Raw genomic sequence first — 20,956 nt, 5'->3', positions numbered from 1 at the left:
GCCATCTGGGCGCTGGGAGCGGGACAAGCCTCGAACCCTATCTTCACTCAAAAAGAGCATTGATTCTAGTGAACCCTGCACCAGGGAAGAGTGGGGCCATTTGGACGCTGGGAGTAGGGCATGACTCCAACCCTAGTATAACTCACTGAGAGTATCCATCCTAGTGAACCCCGCACCCAGGAAGAGCGGGGCCATCTGGGCGCTGGGAGCGGGGCATGCCCCCAACCCTAGCCTCACTCAGTAAGAGCATCCATCCTAGTGAACCCTGCACCAGGGAAGAGCGGGGCCATCTGGGCGCTGGGAGCGGGGCATGCCTCCAACCCTACCCTCACTGAATAAGAGCATCCATCCTAGTAAACCCTGCACCCGGGAAGAGCGGGGCCATCTGGGCTCTAGAAGCGGGGCATGGCACCAACTGTGGCTTAACTCAGTAAGAGCATCCATCCTAGTGAACCCTGCACCAGGGAAGAGTAGGGCCATCTGGGCGCTGGGAGCACGGCATGGCTCGAACCCTATCTTCACTCAAAAAGAGCATCCATCCTAGTGAATCCTGCACCAGGGAAGAGTAAGGCCATCTGGGCGCTAGGAGCGGGGCATGGCACCAACTGTGGCTTAACTCAGTAAGAGCATCCATCCTAGTGAACCCTGCACCAGGGAAGAGTAGGGCCATCTGGGCGCTGGGAGCGGGGCATGACATAGACTCCAGTTTAACTCAGTAAGAGCATCCATCCTTTTGAACCCTGCACCAGGGGAGAACGGGCCATCCCTGGGTGCTTGGGGCAGGCATGCCCCCAACCCTACCTAAACACAGTAACAGCATCCATCCTACCTAACCCTGCACCAGGGAAGAGTGGAGCCTTCGCTGAGTGCTGGGGCAGTGCATGCCTCCAACCTCTAGCTTAACTCAGTAGGAGCACCAATCCTACTTAACCTTCCACCAACGAAGACTGGAGTCAACACTTGGTGCTGTGTAGAGCGTACTGCCAATCAGGGCTGAAAACAGTAAGAACAACCTCCATATATATCAACAAGTGAAGAGGTGAACATCACCTGCTGCTTGTAGCAGAGTGTTGGGCCAACACAAATGTAAGACAGAAAGAACTCCCATCCCAGCTCCCGTTGTAGGGGAGAGTGGAGCCTTCATGGCGTGCTTGGCTCATCCTATCCAACTTCATTTTAGCAGGGGAGAGGACGCCCATCTCAGGGTGCTTGGAGCAGAGCATTCACCCAGCCTGAGCATCGCTCATCAAGAGCTCTTCCCCTGGCATCTGTGCAGCATCAGAGAGAGCAGGACCATCCCACCAGTGCCGGGAGCAGAGTGCCCTGGCTATGCGAGCCCCACGCGTAGGAGCACCCTATATATATATATATATTTATATATATATATATATATATATATATATATATATATATATATATATATACACATATATATACAATCATGTAGCAAGAGCAGAGAGTGGGCCTGCCTCCTGATACTGGTATCAAAGAGTCCAGCAAACCCCAGATGTACTCAGCTATAGGAAGCAGCAGGAAACCCTTCCACGTTTATTCTGCTGAGGCCTGAGCATGAGGGACTAGCAGCCTGCGTGCTAAGGTAGGGTGTCTGAATCCAGAGATTGAAAAGATGACTTACACAGACGTGTTACTGTCCACCTCCAGATGACAATGCAAACCCATCTCACCATGCCCACGCCAGGCAGCCTGAGTGTAACTAGCATTTCCACTCTCTGCCTCTGTGGACAGAGTCTAAGACACACTGCTAAGTCCATCTGTGGTATACATTGTCCATCTCATCCACCAGTGTGAAGTCTCCTCTTCCTACGACCATATCTCGGGTCAGACATTAACTCCCATGAGACCATCTCTGCGGTCAGAGTTAGACATACACTCCCCTGTCCATATTCTGGCCATAGCAACCCCCACTTGAGCTCTCACTCTTTGGGGGTCAGTGTTCCACCTTCAGCCCTCCCTTTCCATCACTGGGGTCAAAGTGTGTCTGTTCACTTACTCTCCATGTATGGGTTCAGAATGTACCATATGTAACTCCCAGGCGACCCCTAGTCTCAGATTATAAGCAACCCTACCTCTTTCAACCTCTGGGGTCAGAGTGTAGCCCCCCTCTTCCTGTCCACCTCTGGGGTTAGAGTGTAGCCCCCCTCTTCCTGTCCATCCCTGGGGTCAGAGTGTAGCCCCCCTCTTCCTGTCCACCTCTGGGGTCAGAGTGTAGCTGCCCTCTTCCTGTCCATCTCTGGGGTCAGAGTGTAGCCCCCCTATTCCCGTCCATCTCTGGGGTCAGAGTGTTGCCCCCCTCTTCCTGTCCATCTCTGGGGTCAGAGTGTAGCCCCCCTCTTCCTGTCCACCTCCGGGGTCAGAGTAGGACATAACATTTTAGGGTCAGAGTGTAGCCCCCCTCTTCCTGTCCACCTCTGGGGTCAGAGTGTAGCCCCCCTCTTCCTGTCCACCTCTGGGGTCAGAGTGTAGCCCCCCTCCTCCTGTCCACCTCTGGGGCCAGAGTGTAGCTGCCCTCTTCCTGTCCACCTCTAGGGTCAGAGTGTAGCCCCCCTCCTCCTGTTCACCTCTGGGGCCAGAGTGTAGCTGTCCTCTTCCTGTCCACCTCTGGGGTCAGAGTGTAGCCCTCCTCCTCCTGTCCATCTCTGGGGTCAGGGTGTAGCTGCCCTCTTCCTGTCCACCTCTGGGGTCAGAGTGTAGCCCCCCTCTTCCTGTCCACCTCTGTGGTCAGAGTGTAGCCCCCCTCTTCCTGTCCACCTCTGGGGTCAGAGTGTAGCCCCCCTCTTCCTCTCCACCTCCTGGGTCAGAGTGGGACATAACATTTTAGGGTCAGAGTGTAGCCCCCCTCTTCCTGTCCACCTCTGGGGTCAGAGTGTAGCCCCCCTCCTCCTGTCCACCTCTGGGATCAGAGTGTAGTTGCCCTCTTCCTGTCCACCTCTGGGGTCAGAGTGTACCCCCCTCTTCCTGTCCACCTCTGGGGTCAGAGTGTAGCCCCCTCTTCCTGTCCACCTCTGGGGTCAGAGTGTAGCCCCCCTCCTCCTGTCCACCTCTGGGGCCAGAGTGTAGTTGCCCTCTTCCTGTCCACCTCTGGGGTCAGAGTGTAGCCCCCTTCCTCCTGTCCACCTCTGGGGCCAGAGTGTAGCTGCCCTCTTCCTGTCCACCTCTGGGGTCAGAGTGTAGCCCCCCTCTTCCTGTCCACCTCTGTGGTCAGAGTGTAGCCCCCCTCTTCCTATCTATCACTGGGGTCAGAGTGTGACATACCTTTTCTCCTCTCTCTTTCTGAGTCCAAGTTTATCCCTCACTTTTTCTGTTCCTCTCTGGTGTCAGAGCGCAGTCCCCTCACTCCCTGTACCACACCGGTATTAGAGTGTAACTCATTCTTCTTATCCATCTTTGGGCTCAGGGTGCACCCCACACTTTCCGCAGTCCATCACTCGGGCAGACCATCACTGTACCCTTTGTGCCCATCTGGGGTTCAGAGTGTAAACATGCTTCTATTGCTTGATTGTGATGGATTGAGCTCTAGGGGTCTGGATGGGGTGAAAGAATGAAGCACTGACTTAGGGCCTCATTTACAAGAAACTGGTGCATCGCTCACAATGCGTCAGTTTGCTTGCGCCGCCCTGTGCCCCCCTAACGACACCATTGTAGCGCTGTGTTTACAATACAGCACACCTTGGCGCTTGTTAGCAAAGCTGCATCAGAATTTCATACGCGGTTGTGGCATTTTGCTGGACTAGCGTCAAACTTTTTTATGCTAGTTCAGCAAAGCGCAGGGAGGCCCACAGAACAAAGCACAGCGTCACTTTAATGCCCACCCTGAGCTGGCATTAAAAATAAAACAAGAATGATGCAGTGACATCTTGAAGATATCCCTGCGCCAGAGCTAAGGGCTTCCTTGCAGGTGAACGCCTCGCTTGCATACCTTATACCTGGTGCAGGAATAATGTGGCGCAAGGGTTTACAAACTGGTACAATGGTCCCGTTGTGCCAGTTTGTAAATATGGCACAGGGTGAGGGACAGTTTTGCGCCACTGTAGCGTCAGAAAAAATGATGCTATTGCAGCGCAAGGGGCTTGTAAATGAGCCCCTTGAATGTTGTACCGTAGACAGTGGTGACTGTGTGATGGTTGCCTCGTGCTCTGAAAATGAATGGAGGAAAGGGATTATGAGATGGCGTGTGGTCACAAAAGCTACACGTATTCTTGTGCGGGGGCAGAGTCCACAGTTGGGCTTCTAGAGCTGAGAAGCAATGTCCATTGCAGTCATCCTCACAGCCTTCCCCTTCCTTCTCAACAGCTCCGTAGCAGAGCAGCTAAAACGCGGAGAAACCGTCCAAGCCGAGGCCTTCGACAGCGTTACCATCTACTTCAGCGACATTGTGGGCTTCACCTCCATGTCCGCAGAGAGCACGCCCATGCAGGTGAGCAACTCTGTGCATACAATAAGCACTGTGGGCTTGCAGAAGCCAACCGAGTACCCCCTTCCACTGCAGGCATGGGTTGTACAGAGGACATGACTCAGTACACTTTAGGAAGGGTCTGGTGGCTTAGTGGACTAATGCGTCCACTGTAGGGGGCTGTGTTTGACCTCATGGTCACAGGTTCAAATCCTAGCGGGTCCACTCAGCCTTTCATCTAAGTTCTGAGGTCGATATAATGAGTACCATTGAGTTGGGTAACAATAAACATCTGTTATTCAGTGCCAAGAGGCCTACGGGTGAACGTGCTCTTTACAGATACACATTATGTTATTCTCGACTGTTCATGGTCATCGCACCAGCGAGAAGGGTTGGATGATGCGAGATATGTTACATCGTCGACTCTATTGCCTTCAATTTTGTTAAGATATCTTTTTGAGTTTGTGGAATTAGGGATATAAGTTGACGCACGTAGCTAGGACCAGAACAGGTTAGCAGCATCCCACACACGCAACAGGTACCCATCAAGGTAGTACTCACCCAAAGCAGGTAACAAGTACTTCCATGCAGGTGGAACTCAACTAATCGCAATCCAGTCACATTACGCTACAGCTCTTAACCTCCGCGCGACCGATGGAGCGTAATCCCTGCAGGACTTGTGTCTTTATGGGAACATTTCTAATGACAATTTCAATGACAGGCGCATAGAAGCCTCTGGGTCCTGAAAAACACGGCAAGCAGAAAAGTCTTAAGCCTTAAAGGTTTTATTTTTGTATTTTAGTCATACAGAAATTGATTGGAGTAGTCAAATACATTAAGCAATACATCAGAGGGCAAATCTCAGTTAAAGGTCAGAAATCAATCAAAGAACTCAGTAAAGTTCAGTTCAGCAAAATACAGTTTACAAAACTGATGAGCAATCCGGCATGGAATCGCCTACTTGGACCAGAGAAAGGGGGCCTCCCATCCCACCCCGCCAAGAAGAGCACACTTCTATAGGGTTCTGAACGAAGGGTTTCATACATTTACCACAGTTGTGCGTGGTTCTTGTAGTCTACGGAAGAGAATATATTTAGAAAGTCTCTCATAGTTCTACAACATGGAGCTTCCCACAGACACCACCAATACATCGAGTGTGCTTCTGCCAAGACAGCTAGTTGAACCTTGAATTAGTGCAAATGTTATTCACAGTGTGTGAAAGTCACTGTCCTTGCCCATGAAGCGTGTCCAAACCGTATTCCACTGAGACACAAAAATACGAGTCTGTACCTGCGGTGCAATGAAACGTCACAACAACATCGAGTTGGAGGCCTCAGATCCGTAGATGTTAGCCAAAGTTCTAGTTTTATTTGTGCAAAGCATTATATTTCAGAAAAACAGCTATATCACCAGCCAACAAGCGCCTTTTGTAGGGGGCAGGCGCCCCATGCAGGCGTTAAGTGGCTCGTGCTAGTACTAAGTAGGGGAATCCCACATCACCTTTCAAAGACAAAAGAGGCAAACGCAAATGACCAAGCCCACGTCTGGGTGAAGCCCTGTGTTTTGACAGATATCCCATACCCTTGATCCAGACTCTTCTGGAATAATTGCTCCTTTTAACACCACTAATTGCAGAGAACACATCTTACTTAGAGAAGGGCATATTTGGAAGTTAGGGCCTGTTTTAGATATTGGCGGATGGGTTACTCCATCACAACAGTTATGTACTATAGGGTATAATGGGATTTATAATTCAGCGGATGGGATATCCCTCACCACTGTGATGGATGAACCCCCCCACCAGCCTCTACATCAGTCCCTTAGTGCTATCTAGGTACAAATATCTGAAGAGTCCACCCCTCCACCTGTGACCATCAGTCAGGAGAAGATTTCCCTCTTTCGGACTACGCAGTTTGAGAACAACAAGCATCCTGAATGCCAGTGTGCACCCCAACACCCCCAAATGGCCCATTCGAAAGCATGATATTAGGGATCGCAAGATAAATGCTAATAGTTTTGTGTAGCGAGGGACATTGAGGGCTCCATAGAGGTTGCCACAATTGCTCAGGCATTGTATCTCCACAATCGATGAGGTCATTGTGCTGTTTTGGGGGCTATTTCGGGGGCTTGGCGTCACACCACAGAGGTCCCCACAGACCACCTGGCACTGCACGCTGCCTCTTCGCAGAGCCCAGGAGTTCAAGGGCTCACGGAGGAAAGTTGTGTCGGTGAAGGTGTTACTCTGCGGTCTCCCAGGACCCTCATGATGAAGCCGTTTGTGTTTGCTAGAAGGACAGATGTGCAGATGTTGCTGCTGATGGTGGTAAATGGTGTTGAGCTGTGGTTCATAGGTAGCTCTTCACATACCTTTGTGAGGATGTGATGAATAATTAGGGTTCTGTAGAGTGTGGTTGCATCACCACAGAAGCCACACATGTAAAGACTGCAACGCCTCTCCAGCAGCTGCAGACATATGCCTCGAGGGGGAACAGTGGCATGTCAGAACAGGGCTGATTTAACATTCATCTGTAGGACATCCATGTAGATAATGCTTGGAAGCAGAGCTTCTATGGTCTTCACAGTACTGGCTTTAGTGCTGGTGGCGCCCAGTGTGACAATCTTTTTTTCCCTGCCATGCCCCTTCCCCCCATGAGCTCTTCCTCAGATTCCCTCTCTACCACTCAGCAAAGTGTCCACCATCTCTCCATAGCTCCTCTCTCACATACATTGCATTCGTTTTAAAACACTGGTAAAGGCCGGCTTTACTGAGCATCAAATACAGATCTATTCTCTACAACAGGCGCATTAACCGTCTGAGCTACTTTATGGAGAGACAAAGCTTCACTAGACAAAACTCAATCTCTCCCTCTCTCTCTAGCAGGACAAGTTATCTTAACATTTTTATTGCTGCCTGAAAGCTGGATGCACAAGGAACTCTACAGAAGGTGTTTTCAGATTGTAAGTTATTGCTTAAAACAGCACCCCCGTGAGGACAGTGCCCGCCCCTTCCAGGTCAGCGCCCAGGACGGCCGCACCGGTCACACTGCCCTAAAGCCGGTCCTGATCCTTCGCATTATATTGGGGTGCTGCTGGGAGCTGCACACGTATTTACTGCTAAGATTGGTTAGGAGTTGGTACCTCTTTGTAACCCTAATGTTCGATGGCATCTGTCGCTGTAGATACACATGGTATGCATGAGCTCGCCATCTGGTGTTGGGTCGGAGTGTTACAAGTTGTTTTTCTTCGAAGAAGTGTTTTCGAGTCACGGGACCGAGTGACTCCACCTTCTGTGCTCATTGCGCATGGGCGTCGACTCCATCTTCGATTGTTTTCTTTCCGCCATCGGGTTCGGACGTGTTCCTGTCGCTCCGAGTTTCGGAACGGAAAGATAGCTGAAGACGGAAGATTTTCGACGGTATCGTTGCGATCCGGTTAGAGATAGACACATACGACGACGCGTTGAACATCGAAGCGCTTCGGTGCCCTTCGGGGTAGATTTCGGCACCCCGTCGGGGCCTAGTCGGCCCGACCGCGTGGAGGACAACGCCGATGGAACGGACCCCGTTTCGATTCTGCCCCGAATGCCACAACAAATATCCTTATACGGACCTACACTCGGTCTGTAATCTGTGCCTGTCACCCGAGCACAGCGAAGAATCCTGTGAGGCCTGTCGGGCGTTCCGGTCCCGAAAAACTCTGCGCGACCGTCGAGCGAGAAGACTGCAGATGGCGTCCACGCCAAAAGAGCGTCGACAGTTCGAGACAGAAGAGGAACAGGAGGAATCCTTTTCCATCCAGGATTCAGACTCCGACGAGCTACACTCTACAAGAACTGTGAGTAAGACGTCGAGATCAAACCTTAAAAAAGGAAAGAAGGCCCAGGGGACGCCACTGCCAACCGGCCATGGCTCCACCCAAATTCTCGGTGACCAACAATCGGCACCGAAAAAGGCCCATTCAGTGTCGAGATCGTCCGACTCCGGTCGAGACACCGGCACGCAGCCTCCTCGAGACCGAGAGACTGCTAAACAGAAGCATCGACACCGAGAGTTCGGTGCCGACACGGATCGACGCCGAGACAGTGGCGCCGAAGACCATAGAGGCCCAGAATTTTCGGCACAGAAAAAGAGGAAGGTTACCTCGGAGCCGAAAAAACAATCGACAGGGTTTTCGGAGCCGAAAAAAGCGACATCAGACCCTGTTTCTGGCTCCTACACTGAAGAGCATTCTATGTCTTCTCAAATGAAGAAACATAGATTTGAACAAGAACTGCAATCCACTGACGTGGATCACACGCAAAAGCGTATCTTTATTCAGCAGGGGACTGGGAAGATCAGTACCCTTCCACCTGTCAAACGAAAGAGAACGCTTCAGTTTACTCCTCAGCAACAAACAGCACAAAAGGTAACACCTCCTCCCTCGCCTCCACCTGTAACTCCGGCTTCGCCAACGTACACCCCGTCACATTCGCCAGCTCACACCGCCATGAGCCACGATGACCAAGATCAGGATGCGTGGGACTTGTATGACGCACCAGTGTCTGATAACAGCCCAGACACATACCCAACTAGGCCATCACCACCGGAAGACAGCACAGCCTACTCACAAGTGGTGGCTAGAGCAGCATTATTCCATAATGTGGAACTACACTCGGAACAAGTAGAGGATGATTTTTTATTTAACACCCTCTCCTCAACCCACAGCTCCTACCAAAGCCTGCCGATGCTCCCAGGCATGCTACGCCATGCAAAGGACATTTTCAAGGAGCCAGTTAAAAGTAGGGCAGTGACGCCTAGGGTGGACAAAAAGTATAAGGCGCCTCCTACGGACCCTGTATTCATCACCTCTCAGCTGCCACCAGACTCTGTGGTGGTAGGGGCTGCCAGAAAACGGGCAAACTCACACACTTCTGGGGATGCACCTCCCCCAGATAAAGAAAGTAGGAAGTTCGATGCAGCCGGGAAGAGGGTTGCTGTCCAAGCAGCAAACCAGTGGCGCATCGCAAATTCACAAGCGCTGCTAGCGCGATACGACAGAGCCCACTGGGATGAGATGCAGCATCTCATTGAACATCTCCCAAAAGATCTGCAAAAAAGAGCAAAACAGGTTGTTGAGGAGGGTCAAAACATTTCCAACAATCAAATACGCTCCTCCATGGATGCAGCAGACACGGCCGCAAGAACCATTAATACGTCGGTTACCATCCGTAGGCACGCATGGCTCAGAACGTCTGGATTCAAGCCAGAAATTCAGCAGGCAGTGCTTAACATGCCAGTAAACGAGAAACTTCTGTTCGGTCCGGAGGTCGACACAGCCATAGAAAAGCTCAAGAAGGACACTGACACTGCCAAGGCCATGGGCGCACTCTACTCCCCGCAGAGCAGAGGATCTTATAACACCTTCCGCAAAACACCTTTTAGAGGAGGGTTTCGGGGTCAGGCCACACAAGCTAGCACCTCACAGTCCGCACCGCCCACCTACCAGGGACAGTACAGGGGAGGTTTTCGGGGCCAGTATAGAGGGGGGCAATTCCCTAGGAATAGGGGAAGATTTCAAAGCCCCAAAACCACTACCAACAAGCAGTGACTCACATGTCACACACCCCTCCCACACAACACCAGTGGGCGGGAGGATACGTCAATATTACGAAGCATGGGACAAAATAACTACAGACACATGGGTCTTAGCAATTATCCAGCATGGTTATTGCATAGAATTCATGCAATTCCCTCCAGACATACCACCAAAATCACAAAATTTATCAAAATACCATTCACAGCTTCTAGAGATAGAAGTTCAAGCACTACTGCAAAAAAATGCAATAGAATTAGTACCAAGCACACAAATAAACACAGGAGTTTATTCACTGTACTTCTTGATACCAAAAAAGGACGAAACACTGAGACCAATTCTAGACCTCAGAGTAGTAAACACATTCATCAAATCAGACCACTTTCACATGGTCACACTACAAGAAGTGTTACCATTGCTCAAAAAACACAACTACATGACAACACTAGACCTCAAGGATGCATATTTCCATATACCAATACATCAATCACACAGGAAATATCTAAGGTTTGTATTCAAAGGAATACATTACCAATTCAAAGTATTGCCTTTTGGTTTAACAACCGCTCCAAGAGTATTCACAAAATGCCTAGCAGTAGTCGCTGCACACATCAGAAGGCAGCAAATACATGTGTTCCCGTATCTAGACGACTGGCTAATCAAAACCAGTTCGCTCACACAATGCTCAAACCACACAAATCAAGTCATACAAACCCTCTACAAACTAGGGTTCACCGTCAACTTTGCAAAATCAAACATTCTGCCAAGCAAAGTACAGCAATATCTAGGAGCCATAATAGACACGACAAAAGGAGTAGCAACGCCAACTCCACAAAGGATCCACAATTTCAACAGGGTCATTCAACACATGTCTCCAAACCAAACAATACAAGCAAGAACAATACTACAGCTCCTAGGCATGATGTCCTCATGCATAGCCATTGTCCCAAACGCAAGACTGCACATGAGGCCCTTACAACAGTGCCTAGCCTCACAGTGGTCTCAAGCACAGGGTCACCTTCTAGATCTGGTGTTGCTAGACCGCCAAACTTACCTCTCGCTTCTATGGTGGAACAGTATAAATTTAAACATAGGGCGGCCTTTCCAAGACCCAGTGCCAGAGTACGTAATAACAACAGATGCTTCCATGACAGGGTGGGGAGCACATCTCAATCAACACAACATAAGAGGACAATGGAACATACATCAAACAAAACTGCATATAAATCATCTAGAATTATTAGCAGTTTTTCAAGCACTAAAAGCTTTCCAACCAATCATAACCCACAAATACATCCTTGTCAAAACAGACAACATGACAACGATGTATTATCTAAACAAACAAGGAGGAACACATTCAACGCAGTTAAGCTTGTTAGCTCAAAAAATATGGAAGTGGGCAATCCACCATCAAATTGGTCTAATAGCACAGTTTATTCCGGGGATCCAGAATCAGCTGGCAGACAATCTCTCTCGAGATCACCAGCAAGTCCACGAATGGGAAATCCACCCACAAGTTCTGAACACCTACTTCACACTCTGGGGAACACCACAAATAGACTTATTTGCAACAAAAGAGAACGCAAAATGCCAAAACTTCGCGTCCAGATACCCACACAAGCAATCCCAAGGCAATGCCCTATGGATGAACTGGTCAGGAATATTTGCTTACGCTTTTCCTCCTCTCCCTCTCCTTCCTTACCTAGTAAACAAATTGAGTCAAAACAAACTCAAACTCATTTTAATAGCACCAACGTGGGCAAGACAACCCTGGTACACAACACTGCTAGATCTGTCTGTAGTACCACACATCAAACTGCCCAACAAACCAGATCTGTTAACGCAACACAACCAACAGATCAGACACCCGGACCCAGCATCGCTGAATCTAGCAATCTGGCTCCTGAAATCCTAGAATTCGGACACTTACAACTTAGCCAAGAGTGTATGGAAGTCATAAAGCAGGCCAGAAGGCCATCCACTAGACACTGCTACGCAAGTAAGTGGAAAAGATTTGTTTGGTACTGCCATCATAATCAGATACAACCACTAGAAGCAACTCCAAAACATATAGTAAATTACTTGCTCCATTTACAAAAAGCAAAGCTAGCCTTCTCTTCTATTAAAATACACCTTGCAGCAATATCTGCATACCTGCAAACTACATATTCAACTTCCTTGTATAGGATACCAGTTATCAAAGCATTCATAGAAGGGCTTAAAAGAATTATACCACCAAGAACACCACCTGTTCCTTCATGGAACCTAAACGTGGTTCTAACAAGACTCATGGGCCCACCTTTCGAACCCATGCACTCTTGCGGAATACAATTCCTCACTTGGAAAGTTGCCTTTCTCATCGCCATTACATCTCTAAGAAGAGTAAGTGAAATTCAAGCGTTCACAACACAAGAGCCTTTTATACAAATACATAAAAATAAGGTCGTCCTACGACCTAATCCAAAATTTTTACCAAAAGTTATTTCTCCATTCCATCTAAATCAAACGGTAGAACTACCAGTATTCTTCCCACAGCCAGATTCTGTGGCTGAAAGAGCACTACATACATTAGATGTCAAAAGAGCATTAATGTACTACATTGACAGAACGAAGAACATCAGAAAAACTAAACAGCTATTTATTGCATTCCAAAAACCTCATGCAGGTAACCCAATATCAAAACAAGGTATAGCCAGATGGATAGTTAAATGCATCCAAATCTGCTACCTTAAAGCAAAAAGACAACTGCCCATTACTCCCAGGGCACATTCAACAAGGAAAAAAGGTGCTTCAATGGCCTTTTTAGGAAACATCCCAATGCAAGAAATATGTAAGGCAGCCACTTGGTCTACGCCTCACACATTCACCAAACACTACTGTATAGATGTGCTATCCGCACAACAAGCTACAGTAGGTCAAGCTGTATTAAGAACTCTATTTCAGACAACTTCTACTCCTACAGGCTAAACCACCGCTTATGGGGAACTAACTGCTTACTAGTCTATGCATACCATGTGTATCTACAGCGACAGATGCCATCGAACTGAAAATGTCACTTACCCAGTGTACATCTGTTCGTGGCATCAGTCGCTGAGATTCACATGGACCCACCCACCTCCCCGGAAGCCTGTAGCAGTTCAGAAGTTACCTTCAATTTTGTACATTTGTATATATATTACTTAATCCTTTAATAGGTACATACTTACATTTTTCATTGCGCGGGCACTATTACTATAGTACAACTCCTACCTCACCCTCTGCGGGGAAAACAATCGAAGATGGAGTCGACGCCCATGCGCAATGAGCACAGAAGGTGGAGTCACTCGGTCCCGTGACTCGAAAACACTTCTTCGAAGAAAAACAACTTGTAACACTCCGACCCAACACCAGATGGCGAGCTCATGCATACCATGTGAATCTCAGCGACTGATGCCACGAACAGATGTACACTGGGTAAGTGACATTTTCAATCTATCATGTGTAATAAAAGATCACCAAATCCTGTTTCCAGGGAAGTGTGACATCTTTGTGTTATGGTGCAAGTGACACATAGAATGTTGTATGCACTGACAGCATCGACGCTGATGTGACGTGTTGGGGACAGCGGCTGCTGTGTGTACAGAGTCAGGCTGTGTGTGATGGGACTGTAACAGGGCGCAGACACCCCGAGTGCCTCAGCGCAGGGAGCTGACCCTGGGTCCCCTCGGGCAGTCCTCTCACAGGCCGTCATTGTTGTGATGTCACCATGAATCGGTGGCTGGATTACACCTTCTGTGAAGTCACTGTTAGTAATAACCCTTCTGCAAGGGGATCAGACAATTCCCCATCTTGCCCTGTGTAAGGAAATGCCTCCTTGGCATGGTTACCCCCTGACATTTGTTTGCCTTTGCTGATGCCCAAGTTATGATTTCAAAGTGTGCTGAGGCCAGCTAACCAGGCCCCAGCACCAGTGTTCTTTCCCTAAAACTGTACCTTTTTTTCCACAATTGGCACACCCTGGCATCCAGGTTAGTCCCTTGTAACTGGTACCTCTGGTACCAAGTGCCCTGATGCCAGGGAAGGTCTCTAAGAGCTGCAGCATATCTTATGCCACCCTGGGGACCCCTCACTCAGCACAGACACACTGCTTGCCAGCTTGTGTGTGCTGGTGGGGAGAAAATGACTAAGTTGACATGGCACTCCCCTCAGGGTGCCATGCCAACCTCACACTGCCTATGGCATAGATAAGTCAACCCTCTAGCAGGCCTTACAGCCCTAAGGCAGGGTGCACTATACCATAGGTGAGGGCATAGGTGCATGAGCACTATGCCCCTACAGTGTCTAAGCAAAACCTTAGACATTGTAATTGCAGGGTAGCCATAAGAGTATATGGTCTGGGAGTCTGTCATACACGAACTCCACAGCACCATAATGGCTACACTGAAAACTGGGAAGTTTGGTATCAAACTTCTCAGCACAATAACTGCACACTGATGCCAGTGTACATTTTATTGTGAAATACACCCCAGAGGGCATCTTAGAGATGCCCCCTGAAAACATACCCGACTTCCAGCGTGGGCTGACTAGTTTTACCAGCCTGCCACACACCAGACATGTTGCTGGCCACATGGGCAGAGTGCCTTTGTCACTCTGTGGCTAGTAACAAAGCCTGTACTGGGTGGAGGTGCTTCTCACCTCCCCCTGTAGGAACTGTAACACCTGGCGGTGAGCCTCAAAGGCTCACCCCCTTTGTTACAGCGCCCCAGGGCACTCCAGCTAGTGGAGATGCCCGCCCCCTCCGGCCACGGCCCCACTTTTGGTGGCAAGGCCGGAGGAGATAATGAGAAAAACAAGGAGGAGTCACTGGCCAGTCAGAACAACCCCTAAGGTGTCCTGAGCTGAGGTGACTCTGACTTTTAGAAATTCTCCATCTTGCAGATGGAGGATTCCCCCAATAGGATTAGGGATGTGCCCCCCTCCCCTCAGGGAGGAGGCACAAAGAGGGTGTAGCCACCCTCAGGGCTAGTAGCCATTGACTACTAACCCCCCAGACCTAAACACACCCCTAAATTCAGTATTTAGGGGTTCCCAGAACCTAGCAAGAGAGATTCCTGCAACCTAAGATGAAGAAGGACTGCTGACCTGAAAGCCCTGCAGAGAAGACGGAGACACCAACTGCTTTGGCCCCAGCTCTACCGGCCTGTCTCCCCACTTCAAGAAAAACTGCAACAGCGACTCGTTCCACAGGGTCCAGCGACCTCTGAAGCCTCAGAGGACTACCCTGCATCTAAAAGGACCAAGAACTCCCAAGGACAGTGGCTCTGTTCACCAAAGAAGAAACACTTTGCAACAAAGAAGAAACCTTTAAAGACAACACGTTTCCCGCCGGAAGCGTGAGACTTTGCACTCTGAACCCGATGCCCCCGGCTCGACCTGCGGAGAAACAACACTACAGGGAGGACTCCCCGGCGACTACGACCCTGTGAGTAGCCAGAGTTGACCCCCCTGAGCTCCCCCAGCGACGCCTGCAGAGGGAATCCAGAGGCTCCCCCTGACCGCGACTGCCTGCTTCTAAGAACCCGACGCCTGCTATTTCTTACTTTGAAATAGTACATACAGAGCCAACTTCCTACACCCTGGATTCCTCAACACCACCAGGTCAGATCCCACAGAGCCCCGAGCCTGGTGTTCACAGACCTGGCTCAGCGTGTCTTACACTCTCGATGGTTGGATGGGGGCAGGGGTACCGGGGAGAGGTACTGGGGGTGCTGGAGAAAGGTACTGAGGATGCCGGGAAGTGCACCGGGGTGCTGTGGAGAGGTTTCGGGGTGCAGGAAAGAGATACTGTGGGTGCCTGGGAAAGGCAGGGGTAGCAGAGGTGTCGGGGAATGGTAATGGGGTATCAGTGAGAGGTACCGTGTGTAGTGGGGACAGGTACCGAGGGTGCCCGGCAGTGCACCGGGGTGCCTGTGATAGGTACCGAGGATTTACAGGAGGGGTGCTGGAGTTGCCGCGGTAGGTAGTTCCTGTGGGGTAGCGGATGGGGAGGGTCACGGGGGGGTTGGCTATGGGCGTGCAGGGGAGCCCTCAAGACCCCTCCTTCTCCACAGGACAGTGTGGCAGGCTGCACATACCACTCACGGCCAGGCCCTATGTGATTAACTGCAAATCATGCCACACATGTGATGGCTTTTGCTTCAGTCTCCTCTAAAACCTACCACCGTACATATAGATGCCAGTGGTGCCCGGTGCCCGGTGCACAGAACACGCAGAGGTTTCTCTTTAAAGGACTAATGCTCTAATCAAAATGCTCTTTGCCAATAATTAATGAATTGTTCTGACACAGTGCAACAGAAATCCGATTTCTCCGTGCTGTCCAGTGCACTGTTCGCTGCAATAGGTGGTGCTGTCAGGTACCCCTGTGTTGCACTCCGCTGGGTAAGACCCTAGATACCCCCAGGCGTCCTTTGTTCGTTCTTTTATTCACAACTCTATCGCAAAACTTAGGGCCTGATTTCGAGTTCTCCATCGCCATGGTGACAGATATCCATTCTGCAGAAATCTAAATCCCATTAGAATCTAAGGCCAGATCAAGGCTTTCCTTTGCATGGATGTCTGCATGAATGAATGTTGTCTTTCTATAATGGAACCTAGCGAGAAGCCAGCAGAGCACTGGGCGGGTCGAAAGACCCGTTGATTGTGGAATAAGGGAAGCGGCTGATTTCTAGGAGCTGAGGCGCACTGTTACTGCATCAGACTGTAGTGTTCTTTAAGGACGCGCTACTTCAACTCTCTCTTAAGCCGGAGTAGGTTTAGGGCAGGTCCTGATGGACACAGAGCTGCTCCAGATCCTGGGTGCGTTGATGTATAAGCCTGCGGCAGTGTGGTGTGTCCTGGATGCCAGTCTGCCGAGAACCACCAGTGATGGTGATATTGTCGGTGAGTTGGTCAGGGGTGCCGGTCGTGGTATCTTTAAGAAACATGTTGAGAAAGCAGTTTAAGTACAACCTATGGCTTACAACAACGGCTTTCTAAATGCCTTTGGTGCAATTCTGCTCTAACTGTAGAAATGAAATAGTAACATTACAAACAGCAGACGTCGGCCACTGTATTCAGATGAAGGCCAGGCCCTGCTGCGCGACCCGTCGGTGGCATTCGATACAGCTGATCACAACCCTCGGCTTGATATCCTGTCCTCCAGGATGCTAAATCGTGAATTAGCTCCGCCCTCCCTGCTATTAAGATCCTAGGGCCAGATTTATGGAGTCCTTGTGCCGTTCCAACAGCACATTAGCGTAATTTTTTATGCTAATGTGGTGTTGGGGTGCAGCGGGAAAAATGCCGCGCCATATTTACAAAGTGGCTCAACGCTTGCATTGTGCCACTTTGTAACCCCTTATGCCACATTATGCCTGCGCCAGGCATGATGTATGCAAGGGGGCGTTCTGGCGCTAGGAGGGAAGTAAAAATGGTGCCTATGAGACTCATTTGTGCCATTTCTATCAGCATTTTTAACGCCTGCTAAGTGCAGCCATTAAAAAGAGGCTCCCGTTGATTACAATGGGCCTTTGGGTGCTTTACAGGATTAGCGTCAACATTTTTTACGCTAATCCTGCAAAGTGCCGGACTAGCATAACAAATTAAACCGCTAGTCACCCTAACTTCCGCCGTGGGGCGCCGTATTTTAAATACGGCGCTACCATCGTGGCATTAGGGGGCGCTAAGGGGCGCAGGAAAAGTGGCGATGCACTAGGTGCAGCGCCAAATTTCATAAATCTGCCCCCTAGCTTGTAATAATGGACTCATAGATTAATACCACATCCCCTAGTCTGCGTTGCGCTAAAAGTGTTCATTCTCACACCTCATCTATTCAACCCATATATGGAACCACAAGGGTCGGGCTTAGAGAAAATGGCACGAACATGTGATGATACCTGATTGAATCTCAGAGTATCTACCCCGCCAAGCATTTTATGCCATAAGAACGTTCTCTAAAAACTAGTAAACTGATGAGCTCATTTTCTCTGAAATTAAATGCAACAAAACACAAATTATTGTATTTACTTCAGTGAGTCTCCCCCTCCAGTAGAAAAATGGCTGCCCATCTCACTCCAGGGTGCATTATTTTGATAACAGCGGTGGTAGTCCCATTCGGGAGTTAGCACAGTTGAGTTGTGTAGGAAGTTGGCTCTGTATGTACTATTTCAAAGTAAGAAATAGCATGCACAGAGTCCAAGGGTTCCCCTTAGAGGTAAGATAGTGGCAAAAAGAGATAATTCGAATGCTCTATTTTGTGGTACTGTGGTCGAGCAGTAGGCTTATCAGAGGGTAGTGTTAAGCATTTGTTGTACACACACAGGCAATAAATGAGGAACACACACTCAAAGACAATTCCAGGCCAATAGGTTTTTATATAGAACAATATCTTTCTTAGTTTATTTTAAGAACCACAGGTTCAAGATTTACAATCAATACCTTAGATGAAAGGTACTTCCCTCAGGTATCCTAGGAACTTTGAATCAGTAAAATAGCATGTACAGTTTTGGCAAAAATGGCAATAAGCTATTTTAAAACTAGACAGTGCAAATTTCAACAGTTCCTGGGGGAGGTAAGTGTTTGTTAGTTTTGCAGGTAAGTAAACCACCTACAGGGTTCAAAGTTGGGTCCAAGGTAGCCCACCGTTGGGGGTTCAGGGCAACCCCAAACTTACCACACCAGCAGCTCAGGGCCGGTCAGGTGCAGAGGTCAAAGTGGTGCCCAAAACACATAGGCTTCAATGGAGAAGGGGGTGCCCCGGTTCCAGTCTGCCAGCAGGTAGGTACCCGCGACTTCGGAGGGCAGACCAGGGGGGTTTTGTAGGGCACTGGGAGGACACAAGTCAGCACAAAAAGTACACCCTCAGCGGCACGGGAGCGGCCGGGTGCAGAGTGCAAACAGGCGTCGGGTTTGCAATGGAGTTCAATTGGAGACCCGGGGGTCTCTTCAGCAAAGCAGGCAGGCAAGGGGGGGGGCTCCTCGGGGTAGCCACCACCTGGGCAAGGGAGAGGGCCACCTGGGGGTCACTTCTGCACTGGAGGTCGGATCCTTCAGGTCCTGGGGGCTGCGGGTGCAGTGTCTTTACCAGGCGTCGGGTTCTTAGAAGCAGGCAGTCGCGGTCAGGTGGAGCCTCTGGATTCCCTCTGCAGGCGTCGCTGGGGGGGGCTCAAGTGGGTCAACTCTAGCTACTCACAGGGTCGCAGTCGCCGGGGAGTCCTCCCTGTAGTGTTGTTTCTCCGCAGGTCGAGCCGGGGGCGTCGGGTGCAGAGTGGAAAGTCTCACGCTTCCGGCGGGAAACGTGCAGTCCTTTAAAAGTTGTTTCTTTGTTGCAAAGTTGTTTCTTCTTTGGAGCAGAGCCGCTGTCCTCTGGAGTTCTTGGTCCTTTTAGATGCAGGGTAGTCCTCTGAGGCTTCTGAGGTCGCTGGGCCCTGGGGGACACGTTGCTGTTGCAGTTTTTCTTGAAGTGGAGAGACAGGCCGGTAGGGCTGGGGCCAAAGCAGTTGGTGTCTCCGTCTTCTCTGCAGGGCTTCAGGTCAGCAGTTCTTCTTTGTCTTCAGGTTGCAGGAATCTGTTTTCCTAGGTTCTGGGGCCCCTAAATACTCAATTTAGGGGTGTGTTTAGGTCTGGGAGGGCAGTATCCAATGGCTACTGTCCTTGAGGGTGGCTACACCCTCTTTGTGCCTCCTCCCTGAGGGGAGGGGGACACATCCCTATTCCTATTGGGGGAATCCTCCAAAACCAAGATGGAGGATTTCTAAAGGCAGGGGTCACCTCAGCTCAGGGCACCTTAGGGGCTGTCCTGACTGGTGGGTGACTCCTCCCTGTTTTTCTCATTATCTCCCCTGGACTTGCCGCCAAAAGTGGGGGCTGTGTCCAGGGGGCGGGCATCTCCGCTAGCTGGAGTGCCCTGGGGCATTGTAACATGAAGCTTGAGCCTTTGAGGCTCACTGCTAGGTGTTACAGTTCCTGCAGGGGGGAGGTGTGAAGCACCTCCACCCAGAGCAGGCTTTGTTTCTGTCCTCAGAGAGCACAAAGGCTCTCACCACATGGGGTCAAAAACTCGTCTCTCAGCAGCAGGCTGGCACAGACCAGTCAGTCCTGCACTGAACAATTGGGTAAAATACACGGGGCATCTCTAAGATGCCCTCTGTGTGCATTGTTTTACGAAATCCAACACTGGCATCAGTGTGGGTTTATTATTCTGAGAAGTTTGATACCAAACTTCCCAGTATTCAGTGTAGCCATTATGGAGCTGTGGAGCTCGTTTTTGACAGACACCCAGACCATATACTCTTATGGCTTGCCTGCACTTACAATGTCTAAGGTTTTGCTTAAACACTGTAGGGGCATAGTGCTCATGCACATATGCCCTCACCTGTGGTATAGTGCACCCTGCCTTAGGGCTGTAAGGCCTACTAGAGGGGTGACTTACCTATGCCACAGGCAGTGGGAGGTTGGCATGGCACCCTGAGGGGATTGCCATGTCGACTTAGTCATTTTCTCCCCACCAGCACACACAAGCTGGCAAGCAGTGTGTCTGTGCTGAGTGAGGGGTCCCTAGGGTGGCATAAGACATGCTGCAGCACTTAGAGACCTTCCCTGGCATCAGGGCCCTTGGTACCAGGGGTACCAGTTACAAGGGACTTACCTGGATGCCAGGGTTGTGCCAATTGTGGATACAATGGTACATTTTAGGTGAAGGAACACTGGTGCTGGGGCCTGGTTAGCAGGGTCCCAGCACTCTTCTCAGTCAAGTCAGCATCAGTATCAGGCAAAACGTGGGGGGTAACTGCAACAGGGAGCCATTTCCTTACAAGTTGTCAGTGTGTAACCCTGTACTTGCCAGCGGGGCTACTACCCTTTCCACAGTAAAAACAACAATTTAGCATTTTTACTCTTAGCACATATGAAAATAAGTTTCCTTACAACCCCATATTCTTTTATCCTTCGAGGACATCT

At 49.9% G+C, this 20,956-nt stretch overlaps 1 protein-coding gene across 1 annotated transcript in view; it reads left to right on the top strand.

The window, feature by feature from the left end:
- NPR2 (natriuretic peptide receptor 2) overlaps positions 1 to 20,956 on the top strand; it is a 428,259-nt gene that overhangs the window by 337,528 nt on the left and 69,775 nt on the right. The window contains exon 17 of the mRNA XM_069205697.1: positions 4,312 to 4,435. Coding sequence (XP_069061798.1) covers positions 4,312 to 4,435 — 124 coding nt within the window. The remainder of the gene's footprint in view (positions 1 to 4,311; positions 4,436 to 20,956) is intronic.

The sequence above is a fragment of the Pleurodeles waltl genome, chromosome 1_2 (genome assembly GCF_031143425.1).
Source record: "Pleurodeles waltl isolate 20211129_DDA chromosome 1_2, aPleWal1.hap1.20221129, whole genome shotgun sequence".
Lineage (NCBI taxonomy): Eukaryota > Metazoa > Chordata > Amphibia > Caudata > Salamandridae > Pleurodeles > Pleurodeles waltl.
Note: the sequence above shows the minus strand (reverse complement) of the source record. Positions and strands in the feature narration are given on the sequence as shown.